The sequence below is a fragment of the Rhodamnia argentea genome, chromosome 4 (genome assembly GCF_020921035.1).
Source record: "Rhodamnia argentea isolate NSW1041297 chromosome 4, ASM2092103v1, whole genome shotgun sequence".
Lineage (NCBI taxonomy): Eukaryota > Viridiplantae > Streptophyta > Magnoliopsida > Myrtales > Myrtaceae > Rhodamnia > Rhodamnia argentea.
Genome location: NC_063153.1, coordinates 23,755,880 through 23,768,521, shown reverse-complemented (window position 1 = coordinate 23,768,521; position 12,642 = coordinate 23,755,880). Strand labels below are relative to the sequence as shown.

At 44.6% G+C, this 12,642-nt stretch overlaps 1 protein-coding gene and 1 long non-coding RNA gene across 2 annotated transcripts; both read right to left on the bottom strand.

The window, feature by feature from the left end:
- Positions 1-140: 140 nt before the first annotated feature.
- LOC115740715 (FRIGIDA-like protein 4a) lies at positions 141-3,162 on the bottom strand. Its single transcript, XM_030674285.2, has 3 exons — positions 2,245-3,162; positions 1,082-1,257; positions 141-903 (listed from the first exon to the last, which is right to left on the bottom strand). Exons 1-3 carry the CDS (start codon positions 3,125-3,127, stop codon positions 274-276), a joined length of 1,689 nt encoding a protein of 562 aa, XP_030530145.1. The 5' UTR covers positions 3,128-3,162; the 3' UTR covers positions 141-273.
- An 8,471-nt stretch (positions 3,163-11,633) lies between these two features.
- Positions 11,634-12,174, bottom strand: LOC115740720. Its single transcript, XR_004015390.1, has 2 exons — positions 12,034-12,174; positions 11,634-11,903 (listed from the first exon to the last, which is right to left on the bottom strand). It is a non-coding gene; the product is annotated as an uncharacterized LOC115740720 (long non-coding RNA).
- Between the last annotated feature and the right edge of the window lie 468 nt (positions 12,175-12,642).

The following is a 12,642-nucleotide window of genomic DNA, read 5'->3' as shown; positions in this document are numbered from 1 at the left end:
TTGCATGAGCAATGCGCAGGGCTCTTTGCCTCCATTTGAGGGCAAAAAAGATCTTGACCAACAATCAAACCCTTACCAATGTAACATTACCCGCATGCTGTCGGAGACTTAAAGCATGAACTCACGATGAAGTCGGAATATGACAGATAATGGTATTAACTCGTCAAATTAATCATGACAATAGACAGCCCCACAGAGATCCTTCCTAGGGGGGCATAAGAAATATGACAGCCCAAGGCTGATCATCTCTGTGATCTTTTTCTAAGCTACGCGCTACTGCCCGTAAGACGGATACTGATGCTGATGCGGGTCATAATCGTGCATACCATGACTCGCCATACCATGACTCGCCGGCGGTACATATGGAGCTGCACGATACAGACTTGCGCCGCCGCTAGCGTCCACGATGGGCGAATAGGCTAATCTGTGGATGATGGGTGAATAGGTGGCAGAGGGGGAATACTCTTGTTGAATCACGATTTGAGCTTCGGCCGGGCTGTGGGACCTCCCATAGGCCGGCGTGTATGCGGTCATGCTCGGAACTTCATAAGCGCCCTGGCCAGGATAGCTGTAAGGGGTGGAATATCTTACAGCAGAACTGAGGTGTGCAAGTGGAAGCGGGTTCCTCCGGCCAAACGACAGGCTAGGGTTAGCAAATTTCAGTGCCTTGGCTGGGCGGGAAGAAGATTGTCCATCACCGTGGCTGCTACTGGGTCCAAGGGCTCGTTTATTGGAAGGCTTGCTACCACAAGTTGAGTTTTTCTTTCTTTCCGCCTTGGCTTTCTCCAGAATGGCGGCTCTCTTCTTTAAGCTATCGAGAGAGAAGACTGACTCGAGTTTTTGGTCTTCCACGCACTTCACAACTGTTTTGATAGCGCTCAATTCGATAGTACTAGCCTCCTCCTGAAATATCAAGTCTCTCCAGGTGAAAAATGTTAACATATGAACAACAGAACTTACATGTAGAAGAAAAATATGTAATTTTATGGAAGATCGAGGCGTTCCCCTCTTTTGTTCATCAATTTCTGGTTGCGGGGTTGGTGCGGAAGGATAATAGAGAAGATCAAGAGGTTAAACCCACCGCGGAGACCATACTGTTATTGCCGCTCTTCAACACAGTCTGAGCGTTCTTTTTGGCATTGCCCAGGTACGACTTTAGAAGCGAAGCGGGAGAAAATCTGTCGGTCATGCCTGACTCAGCAGCAAAATAGACAGCCTCTACCTCTTTACCATTCTTCACCAGTTCCTCAATAATGTCTGCAAATCACCAGAAATTACTAACTCAGCACAATTTCAAACAAAAGATCCTTTCGCGCAGATGAAGCATCCAGTGGCACAGTTGTCAAGGACATACATGATGAACTCGGTATCCATCGTCACATAATTGAAATGCAGTAGAAATTCCAAGCTTTGGCCCAAAAATTCAATTTGAAAAACCTTTTGGCCTATGCAATGGAAGAAAAATATGGAACTCATGTCAGCCTTGATTTTTCCCTTCTCCTCTTTATATCCCTGCCATTCCTACAAGACATGAGCAAGTAGGAGGCAACCCGGACATGGTATTTCCACTCTCACAACATTGATAGTGCAACAGACTAACAAGTCATCCAAAGCAAGTCTTTACTTCGCTGCTCATTTTAAGGGCACTATCCTAAGATGTCATGGCAACAATCCACCAGCAGAAGTCTGCAAGAATGAGCATTCCCCATTCCAAGAAGCAGAAGAAAAATTGAATCTTTGGCTTCTTGCTAAAAGCACAACAGATTTGAGATTCACTAGCATTATGCTCTCGTGGTGATGGTGCTTATCTTTTTTCACATTTCACTATAGCTCTGAAGTCGGACACCATAGAGGAGATATTGAGCAGACAGCCTCCAATATGGGGAGACCAAACAGGCTTCCAATGGATTGTCATTCAAAGAACTTCACTATGTACGATGTCTTACAATTATGAAAAAAGCCTGTGTTTTTAGCGTTTTCAGCATATTGTTTAGCTAAAAGAACTAATCAATCGCGAAGATCTATCATTTGCCTTCATTTCCATAGCAATCCAGAAAAACGACAACTCCCACCAACATACTTAGGTACTGAGGTACGGACATAATTGCATATTGATCAGGAAAGCATCAAGAACTATCATCCCACCATTTCCTTCGAATTTCACTTGAGAAATCACAGGCATATATGCAAAGAAGGGAATGTTGAATTCCGGGTAATCTCACGAACATATGAGCACAACTATACCTGCTAATTTCTCCCCGAAATCCAGTGCCACTGCAAGCTTAGCTAAGTCTCTTCTCCGAGCGAAATCCACCACCAACTTCCTCAAGAAACCTTCGTCGAACCTCGATTTCAGCCCGAACGCCACCACCATCTGAAGGATCATGACTGCCTCCGCGGGCCCAATCGCTCCGTCGCTTTCTTCTCCCGCCTCGGCGGCGCCAGTAACGCTCTCCACCTGCTTCCTCCACGCGTCGAGGAGGGCGGCGGCTCGCTCCACCACACTCCGGGCGTACTCGGGCCGCCGCGCGTCCGCCCTCTTCGCCTCCGGAAACAGGGCCTGCACCAACAGCCCGCACGCCCACCGCTTATCGGCCACGCCCACCTTCGCGGACTTGTTCTCCAGGAACTCCTCCACCGCGTCCAGCACAAGCCGCGGCGGGTCTACCGCCTCTGCGATGGCCGCCGGCATCTCCGCTCGCAGCGACGCCGACTCCTTCCTCTTGGATACGAGGAACTTCACCAGCCCCGAGGAGTCCATCCTCCGCGCGAACGACCGCAGCGACTCGGACAAACCGCAGGCGCCGCTCGGGCTGGGGTTGTCGAGGTCGGCCAGGGCCGCGGCCTTGCGCTCCTCGACGAGCGCGACGGCGAAGGATTCGCGGTTTGGAAGCGAGGCCATTCGGCCGCAGAGGGAATCCAGGGCTTGGTGGGACGAGGAGACGAGGGATTGGAGGTCGGATTCGACGGAGTGGGACTTGTCGTCGAGGGAGCGCTGGAGGGAATGGAGGCGGTCGGAGAGGGTGGCGAAGAGGCGAGTGCAGGCGGAGAGGGCGTTCATCTGGGACTCGAGGTCGCCGACGAACTTCTGGACCCTGTCCGTGTTGATCACCAGCTCGCCCGCCATGGTCACTCTCTCACCGTCGGAATGGACAAGTGGGAAGAAGATGGCAGGGGGACGAGAGGGTTAGTCCGCAGAGCGAAGCCCTCGAACAGGCCGGGCCGCTGTTTGAACCGAAGGAGTAGCCCGGCCTGAGGCCCGTGTCGTCAACATCAGAAGATGGGCAATGCCACTCAGGCCCTCTCCTCTTCTCCTCCTTCTTTGTCTTCTTCTGGGTGGAACAGCTGGAACTTTCGAGCTTTTGTCAAGAAAAGCACTGTAATTTGCTTGAAAAGGACGTTGCGTTTCTAACCCTCTCGAGCTTCTCCTCTTGTTCGATTCATATCCCCACCACCCCACCCCACCCCACCCCCAAAAAAAGGGAAAAAAAGAGTAAGCATCTCCATGTTTATGGCAGACTCGAGCATCTGATGAAGAACACTAGATCGAGCTCGCCAATTGAAAGTGAAAACCGATTCCGTAACACCGCGCGACGATAGTGTCACGGCCTACAGATTAGTTTCTTAGCTTAAACATCGAAACTAGCTTGCGGGTCGCATTGAGCATGGCTTCATCGGTTAACCTTAGAAGCCTAGTTGACCCCAACACCACTCAGTTTATGCTGATTCTTTGCACACTTATTCGCACCTTTTCCTGGGACTTTGATTCCCTTTTGGTACAACCTTGGCTTTGTCTGTCGTGTGACAGAATATGAGTCACTGCATTCGTGCACCCATTTGCTAACTTGAGTAAACGGATTTGCAGTTATGAGAGACCACTCGGAAAGACAGCATCAACCCATCTCTCGAAACCTCCACTGCTCATCCATTCCTTGGCTCGCGCGCCCTCATTTCCGGGACAAAATAACCTTGTGGTTGATGGAGAACTCATCATATAAGCTCTCCTCGAACCATTTATGATGATTGAGCCTATCCAAGCGACCTCGCTCAACTATGAGGTAGTCTAGTATGACGCGATCAAGTGAAAGTAGTGCCAACATCTGTGATTTGCTTTCCCTTCCTTTCTGTGGTAGCTAGGCCTACCATGGAAACTGCTCGCGATCACAACACAGATCGAGTATGACATACGTCGTGTTGAACTTATAAAAAGTCAATACTAAAGATATCTAGACTTCTTCTTCTGGTCTCGGATTCCTGATTGTCGCGAGGTTTTATGTTCTGTTTTTAGGTACCTGTGGCCAATTTGAGTACTAATTCGTCGTGAATCTTATGATCACAATACCATCTACCCGTTGTTAATTGGACCTCTTACATGAATTTAGTTCGTTGGATTCATGAACGGAGATCCAACACAATCAGATAAGAGAGACATGATCTTCATGACATGATCACAAGCTAGTATGCACTCACAGAATATAGTCCCGTCTACAATATTTTGAGAGAGGGCTACATAAATTACACGGCCAAAACAGTATCAACATGAAAAATCAGACAAGGAGAAAAAGATCCAAAGACCACTTTCAAGTCACCACTCTCTTCTTGGAGAGGATCCTGGACGCCGGATCGGCAAACCTCACCGAGAAAGACCTCGACTGGTTCTCGGGCTCGTCCCACGCGATCCCCTGGTCGAAGTTCTGCAAGTAGTTGTAGAAATCGTAGGGGACAGGAGGCTCGGCCTGCGTCTTGCTCCTCTCCTTCAGGAGCCTCATCCACAGCTCCCTCCACCTCTGCCTCGCATGACTAGATCCGCTCGGCGGTGCCGCCGCCGCCGAGGCGGCCGAAGAAGACGTGCTGCTCCCTCCGCGCGAGGAACGGCGGAGGCGGTCGGATTCGCCATCGAAGCTGCCCGAGCTGCACTTGCACCAGCTTCTGATGTCCATTGGAGCGAGGCACGGGAGGGGGGGAGGAGGTTCTTTTGCTATGTGTTGTGCGGGGAGGCGGTGGCTCAGCATTTGGGGGTTGGAAATGCAATGATTGATAGGTAGATGTACAGGTTTTCAGCACCTGAAGTTGGGTCCATGCCCAACTAGGCATTGCCCTTTTGTAGTACCTGTTGTTGATGTTGAGTGTCTATGTTGGCTTTAGTGCTAATCTCACTTTCAGTATTGAAGTCATCAGTCGGTTGCTCCAAGAAATCCACTTGCTTAACATCGTTTCAAAAAAGCGATCATCTGTGCTAATCTCAATTATATTTTATTAGTCTTTATTAGTGAAGTTATGTCAATCTTGTACCCTGCTTAAAGATGTATATGTTTTTTCATGCCAAGGAAAATGATTCAAGTCCTTTTTAATTTGACACGGAATGTACGATTTTATAGAACGAAGAATATTCGTTTACTGTTAAAAAAAAGGTCGGTATTCTCTTCACTGGACAATTGTTAAAGTTCAGGAAAGTTTTCAGTAGCGCCAAGAAGTGGGGTCGGAGCTATTTACTCAAAAGGGCCTTCAGAGTGGATTTTATTTCAAATATGACGTTGAAGTTGATCTAACTTGGTCTTGAATCATCCCCAGCTCACCGGTCATCAAAATTTTCATGGGCTAACGAGCTCGTGAATCTCAACCGGCACTTTTCAAGTCATGATCGGAGGCATTTTTGTTAGGGGTGAGCGGTTCAAGAGTCGGTATAAGTTCCATCTAGAACATGGAACCTACATATTGAAATCGATTCTCTAGTTTTTGGAACCTAGAACCTACCCTACATATCTTGAAACCTGGAACTTACCCTATTACAGTTTTTAGAGTCGGTTCTAAGGTTTACCTATCTTCCACCTTTATTATTGATTGAATGATTGCAACGAATTATTTCCTCTAATGACCACTATTTACTACTATAATCTACCGATCACAACTTATATTTAGACACACTAAGAATATGAAATATTAACAAAGTAAAAGTTTCATTCATGGATATCGCATGAAATGAAAGCTCATAATAGTGGTTTCATATTATACACCCATTATCAGATGATATAGAAAACGGCGGGATCACGGAAAGACATAGAACAAGAAAAACAAAAACACTTGTTCCGGGTTCTAGGTTCTCAATTTTTGGAACTTGGAACCTACCCAAGATATCTTAAACATAAAATCGATCCAATTCTCAAGTTCCCGGTTCTACTTCGGAACCATGCTCACCCCAAATTTTCGTCTCGAGACATGTTTTCCTTTTTTTTTTTTCGTTAATCTCTATTTTTGTTCCCTTTTTTCCATTTTTGCAACCCTCCCGAACGAACCCCAAAAACTAAACAGGTGCTCCCTTGAAGCTGATTAACGCAGAGTGGATCTTGAAGTGGTAAATTTCAAATCCCATCAACTTAAACTGGACCCCTGAATTGGCACGTACGTAACATTAGAAAAGGTTAGAAAATCAGTGGAAAGTTAATCGGAATTGCATCGGCCACAGAGAAAAGGTTTTATTCCAGCCCACTTTTTTTTGCCGGATTATGAGGATCGGTTGATGCGGTCCATGCTCAAACACGTGAATCGAATAATTTTAATCGTTCCTCGCTATTTCCTTTTCCCTCTCCTTTTCCAATTTGTATCTTCTATTGAAAGATTTTCCATCGTCCTTCTCTTCTCTTTCTCTTGTGGTCGAGAAAAAGTGGTACGTTTTATAAAGCTGCGTTCCTCGATTCACATTGGATCTCAACTAGACGAACGTGGATGTAATATATTTGCAGCAATTGATTTTGTCTGAAACGAACAGAGTGGTGCAAGCCCATCCATATCACCCGGGGTGACCGGTGCCAAGTGGATCGATTCAATTTCTCTTTTCTTTTCTTTTTTGTTTTTAAAAGATGAGACAATGCCAATCCACACTTAGCGGTTGAACACGGATGAAGAAATCCAGACACAAGCAACGAGCAAGACAGACGCCAGCCATGTTCCATCCTTGTCAAGCAAAAACCCTTTGAAAACAGAAAAGCTTCCACGGAATGTTCAGCTCCATTTCTTGCCAACCCTTCACGGAACCATCAATTTGACGCCACGGAAAAGATATTCCAATGCCATCGCCGTCAATTAGATTTCCCCATTGAGAGCACCCACCCTTTTGCTCTTTTTGTGGCCGAAAGGTTGTTGTTCAAGATGCCGTACATAAAGCATGTCTTTTCGATTTGCACGAATCGTGGAACGTAGACAACACGTCTTGAAAGGTCGATGGGTCGTGAAATCGAACCTCATGATGGGGGCTACTGTTCTATCATTATCCCCCAATGAAGCCAGGATCAATGCCACTATTGGATGGGAAAGAGGTATTCAGCATCGATTCTGCGTACTAGCTGCTCCATGGGGGTCACCGTGTCTTGTGATGGTCATGTGGCCGTGGAAGGCACGAGAGGTGAAAGTGAAGGCGACCGTCATTGTCGAAACGATGCTCGTGATAGCTCAAAATGAGTCTTTACCAACGTCGTGGAGAGATTAGCCCTCGTTGCCTGGCATCGTGGCAGTTGCGACGCGAAGGAAAGAGACAATCAATTTTACTGCAGAGAAATTCTCCGACAAGAATGACCGATGACTTGTTAACCATTATCGTGTTGGAGGCCTCGGGAACTTACGCGGCAGCTCGAGCTATACGGTCTTAAACGCCTGCTAAGATAAAGGAGGATTCTCCATATGTTGAGTCGTGGTCAAGACAAGGGAGAATAACACCGGGAGTACCAAAAGTTATGTATGACGCTCACTTTAGTACAAAAAAAATTCTCTCGAATCATTTGAGTGCTAATTTTTCGAAAAACAATCACTTTCTTATGTCATATTAATTCTACTTATGGTGAACTCATGTCAAAAAACTCGACCAATTCTTAAAGTAGATTATATAAGAACTCAACCAATTCTTAAAGTAGGTTATATAAGAGCCAAGGCATTTCTCATCATATTCGACTTAGCATAAATCCCATAATATAGAGACATGCCATGAAAACCTTCCGGCCAACTGCCTCCAGAAATTATCCACGCGGCGTCTGGCCATCGACGCCCGTCCCAGGAGGCATGCCGAAGCGGACGGCTCGTGGCTATTGGCTGAAAGGATTATATTGAAATTTCGTGTAAATATTTAAGACTACATTGGGGAAATCGAAAAGTTTACTATTAAATTAACATATGCACGGTAAGTTTTGAATTGAATTGATAATTTTCTCTTTAGAAGACCTTTACGATACGGAGTCCCGGCAAATGCCACAATGTGAATTGGATGAATTGCGCTCCATTGATCTAATCATTCACTAAAATGGTAATTCGAAAGCAACATTTAATATTTCTGAAAATTGAGATATCATCGTCCATCAGAAACCTGCATGATCATTGCATGTGCAATTCACATGATAACAATCCATGATCGATTATGATCATTATTAGTATTTGAGCTTTCTGTACGAGCGAAAATTGATTATTGGCGAAGGCTGGATTATTGGTGAAGTAGCGAAGTAGCTCTAGATCTTTCATATATAGTTTTAAAGCATATTCATAAACCACAGCTAAATTGAACACTGAGGACGCGGAAGCATTAAGGCTGATTGTCAAGAATCAGGCAAGCAAGATGAATACTACAAGTGAGTCTCAATCGAACATATAACTTACGGCCACAAACTCAACCAGTTGCCTCACACAGGATTCAAAGAGCTAAGGGTACCTTGGAAAGACAAATGTGCGGTTGCGACTTATACGAGAAAGTATTAGGTGGTCCTGGAGCTTCACGTCGGCTATAATTCCATCCCCTCATTACGAGCCACGTGTACTCAGACAAAATTAAACAGTGGCAATGTGGAAGCTGCCGGTGCGAATCTCAACCGATGAAAACGAGGAAAAATCTGAATTAACGGATGTATGTCGGACCAGTCGACCGGAAAAAGCCATTTTCAACCGACGGAGTTATTTTCCGTCTCGACGAAATCCTCGCCTCTTATATAGACAGAGGGCGCGAGCGCAAACCTTAAAAGTACGGGAGACGGCACTACCATCTCTCCATAGAGACGTTCACACAACTTTCCATCCACGCAAAGTCTTGACGCAGCCCGCTACATCGAAATGACAGGAACAATCGACGAGGATGAAGTAAAACTGGTGTTTGTTGAGGGTGGGCTGAGGGGAAGGAGCCCGGAGCGACGATGACTTTCTACTTTCCAACTAAATATAGTACTGTCTGCACAAACTAATCCAATATACTTAGTGTATCATCACTTGATTAAGATTTTCGTACGGGTTATAGAAAAGTGTTCAACCGGGTGCTTTTCTCACTATGTTTAGAAATTGAGCAAGCTTTTAGCGTAAGCCAAAGATTCTAACTAATTTGTTAACACGTCTTTGATATGGGCTTTAGGGCTTTTGCATTAGAAGGCCCAATTACACCTCATTAATTGGACAAATGCCCTGAAATGGGCCTCATGTCTCCTAACGAGGCCCAATGAAATTTCTCAAACTCAGTCAATCCAAAAACTTACAAAAGCCCAGGTACTACGAACAAGGACTAATGGGGTGTTTGTTCCCGAGAAATGTCACGACACGGGAAAAGAATCTCTCTGAAAATCATCTTTAAGGAAAATGCTGTCGCCTTTTCAAATTAGAAAATCTATTTTCATTATTTTAAGCATGAAATTTTCTTTCATCGTCAATGATTTTCAGCCAAACCAAATGCGTAACAGTCCAAAATACTAATATACAATTTTTTTTTTCACGCAAATAATCACACCAAAGAGTACAAAGAGCAAACAATATGAAACAAAAGGAACTAATGATTTCATAAGGATATAAACACACATGAACTTGTGAGGTCCAATGCCTATGGGAAGTAGGGTGAGCAAATCGGACTGAGAACCGCCCCGACCGGTGGTCCGGTTCTCGGTTCTAAAGTGTGGCGGTCCGGTTCCTGGTTCTCAAAAATTGGAACAGGTGGTCATGCGGTCGGGTTCCCGATTCTAGGGTTATAAGATCGAACCAAATCGCTCAATGTCCCCGGCCTCGCTCAATCCCTCTTGCTTGAGTTGCAACGTTGCGTCCCTCATTGCTCAACGCCCCCGACGGCATTTGCTGTTGACTTTGCAATCTTTTGGCTGGTGAAAGGAAGGCAATCTTCTTTATTCTGTTCATATGCTTGATCGTTAGCCTTTTGTTGTGAATGAATTATTCCTTTGGTTCTCTTTTCCACTTTGGGACAGGGAAAGGGAAAAGAGCAGTGGACAGCAGGTTCACATTGCCTTTTTTGATTCAGGCAGTCTTGGGTTCTTAGCTCTTAACCGGTTCCACTGGATCGCCCAGAAACCGGATTGGACCAATCAGTCCGGTTCTCGGGACTGTCGATTCGATTCCCAATTCCAGAGATTTGGGAATCCGACCACCGATTCGGTTTCTAATTTTTAAGATGAATCAAAACGCATTTGATATCTGCATAAAATTTTAGTTCCTATGACATAAATGCATTTCAGAATCGTACATAATTTTTGTTCTCGGAAACAATTTCTCTTCCTAATTTTTTTCATTTAAGTCAAATAATTATGTCTTGTCACTACAAAATCAACATATATAGCATCACTAATAAAATGAATACAAATGATACATAATCTATAATTAGTCTATTTATGTCGTGAAGTATAAAGACATATGCAATATCCTTGAAAAAGAACATAAGTTCAATTGGCAATTTGCACTTGAATTTTTGCCACGAATTTGCATTTAAACACTTCTATATTTAACCAAAAAATATACCTGTTTGTATTATTGAAACACTTCTATATTTAACCAAATCATGGCATATTTATTTCTTATAATTTGTTAAGAATGCAACACAAATCTAGAGATTTTTTTAAAAAAATATCATTTTTTATTTTTAAAAGAAAAGTATTTGTTATTTTTTTCTAAAAATATATAATTTTCAAAATTTAATTTAATTTAATTTATTTTATTATTATCAAAAAATTATTATTTTTATTAGTAAAAATTATTTTTATTATATTTTATAAAAGCATTTTTTTATTTTCTTGTCCTTCTTCTCCGACAATCGACGGCGATTGACGGAGGACGATGGCAAGGTGGCGGCGGATGAAACAAAATGAGAGTCTTCTCACTTTGTTAGTATTGTTTCCTAAAAGTGATTCTAGAACTAAGAATCAACTTCTTCTTCTTTTTTTAATTCTCGTTTATGCTCCACATGTGTTTCTAGGAATAGAATAAAAAATCTTGAGGATCATAATCATTTACGTTACCGAACAGGTTTCTCATTCTTTTCTATTTCGAAAAACAGAATTAGAGTATCAGAATTGTTGCCAAACGAGCCCTTACATGTTTGGCCTTCTAATGGGTAATGACCCGCAAACATGTAAATACTGCCGAGGACTATTTTATACGAGGTGGGTTTCCCATGGATATTTCTCTTGGATGGCGTACTTTAGACAATTACATTCAAAATCTGTGAATTAAGCAATTTAAGGTGTGAATTTAGCGTCGCCAATTTTCTGCTCGAACATGAACAGATTGCCACTATATTTGATAAGCACGTGACGTGACCATAGAATGAATCAACCAAAATTTTATGCAGTCCCCACCCACCCCCTTAAGAAAATCGAGAACGCTGCAACAAGGAATTAGCAAAAATTGGCTTGATAATTTAATTTCTCAGAGACATAACTTTAGGTACAAGGACATCCAGAGCACCCAAAAATCGGTCACAACGCCGCTGCGAATTCAACCTAATGGAGGTCCATCACAGGGAAGAAAATCAACCAAAGAATCGGCTCGGACAGTTGGGATCGACCGAATCGCCGCCGCACGTAAGAGGAGCTAGTGCAAGAGATACGTCATCGCAAGGGCAAGTAACAGGAGGATGTACGCGATACCTTGATCAATCGCCTCCCCTGCATTCAGGAGAGAGAAGCAAGATGAGGCACAACCCGGTCTACTGATCTCGAAAGCAGAGAATTGATCACGAAACAGACCATTTCGTTGCCTAAAAGAATAGGGAGAGGAAAGGGTGCTTTCGCATACCATTGTTGGAAGGAGCTTCCGGCGCGGGCGACGGAGCCACAGCCTGTCCATGGCCGAGCTGAACAAGAGTCAAGAACACGAACCCCACGATGACCGGTAGGAAGCAGGATCTCATCGCGTTCATTTTGCCGCGAATGCTCTGGAGCAGAATTGTAAGATGAGGGACGGAGATCAGATTGACGAGCGAGATGGGAAAAGAGGGTGGTGGGACGGACGATTTGCAGACGCAGGGGTTGGGATCTTTAAGTGCCTTTTATATGACGCAGGTGGGTCAATCTGCAGTTTCCAGGAAAGCGAGAGAAAACACGTCGTGAACACCGAGTTTAGGTTTTTGACTCGGGGTGGCGGAGAGGCGGCGGCTTCTTTCACTCGGGACGGCCCCCCTCGGGGTGGACGATAGCGACCCATGCGCTGCCTCGTGGCAAATTGGCGTCCCGCTTTTGACCGATGGTGGGAACTTAACGACTCTTCAATTTGGTCAAACTTTCAACGCGCGTCTTTCCTTGAGAGTTTCCATTCGGCAAGCCTCTCCACCTTCCTCTCGCGTTTCTCCAGATTCTAGAACACGTCGAGCGTCCCGTGGGACGGGACAGAACTCGTCCCGGCCAT

Excerpts from the sequence above, each read along its gene's own strand:
- LOC115740715 (XM_030674285.2), bottom strand. The coding sequence starts at position 3,127 with ATGGCGGGCGAGCTGGTGATCAACACGGACAGGGTCCAGAAGTTCGTC. Across the intron at positions 1,258-2,244 it reads TTTCGGGGAGAAATTAGCAG|ACATTATTGAGGAACTGGTG; the intron begins GTATAGTTGTGC and ends GGTGATTTGCAG. Across the intron at positions 904-1,081 it reads ATAACAGTATGGTCTCCGCG|GAGGAGGCTAGTACTATCGA; the intron begins GTGGGTTTAACC and ends TTGATATTTCAG.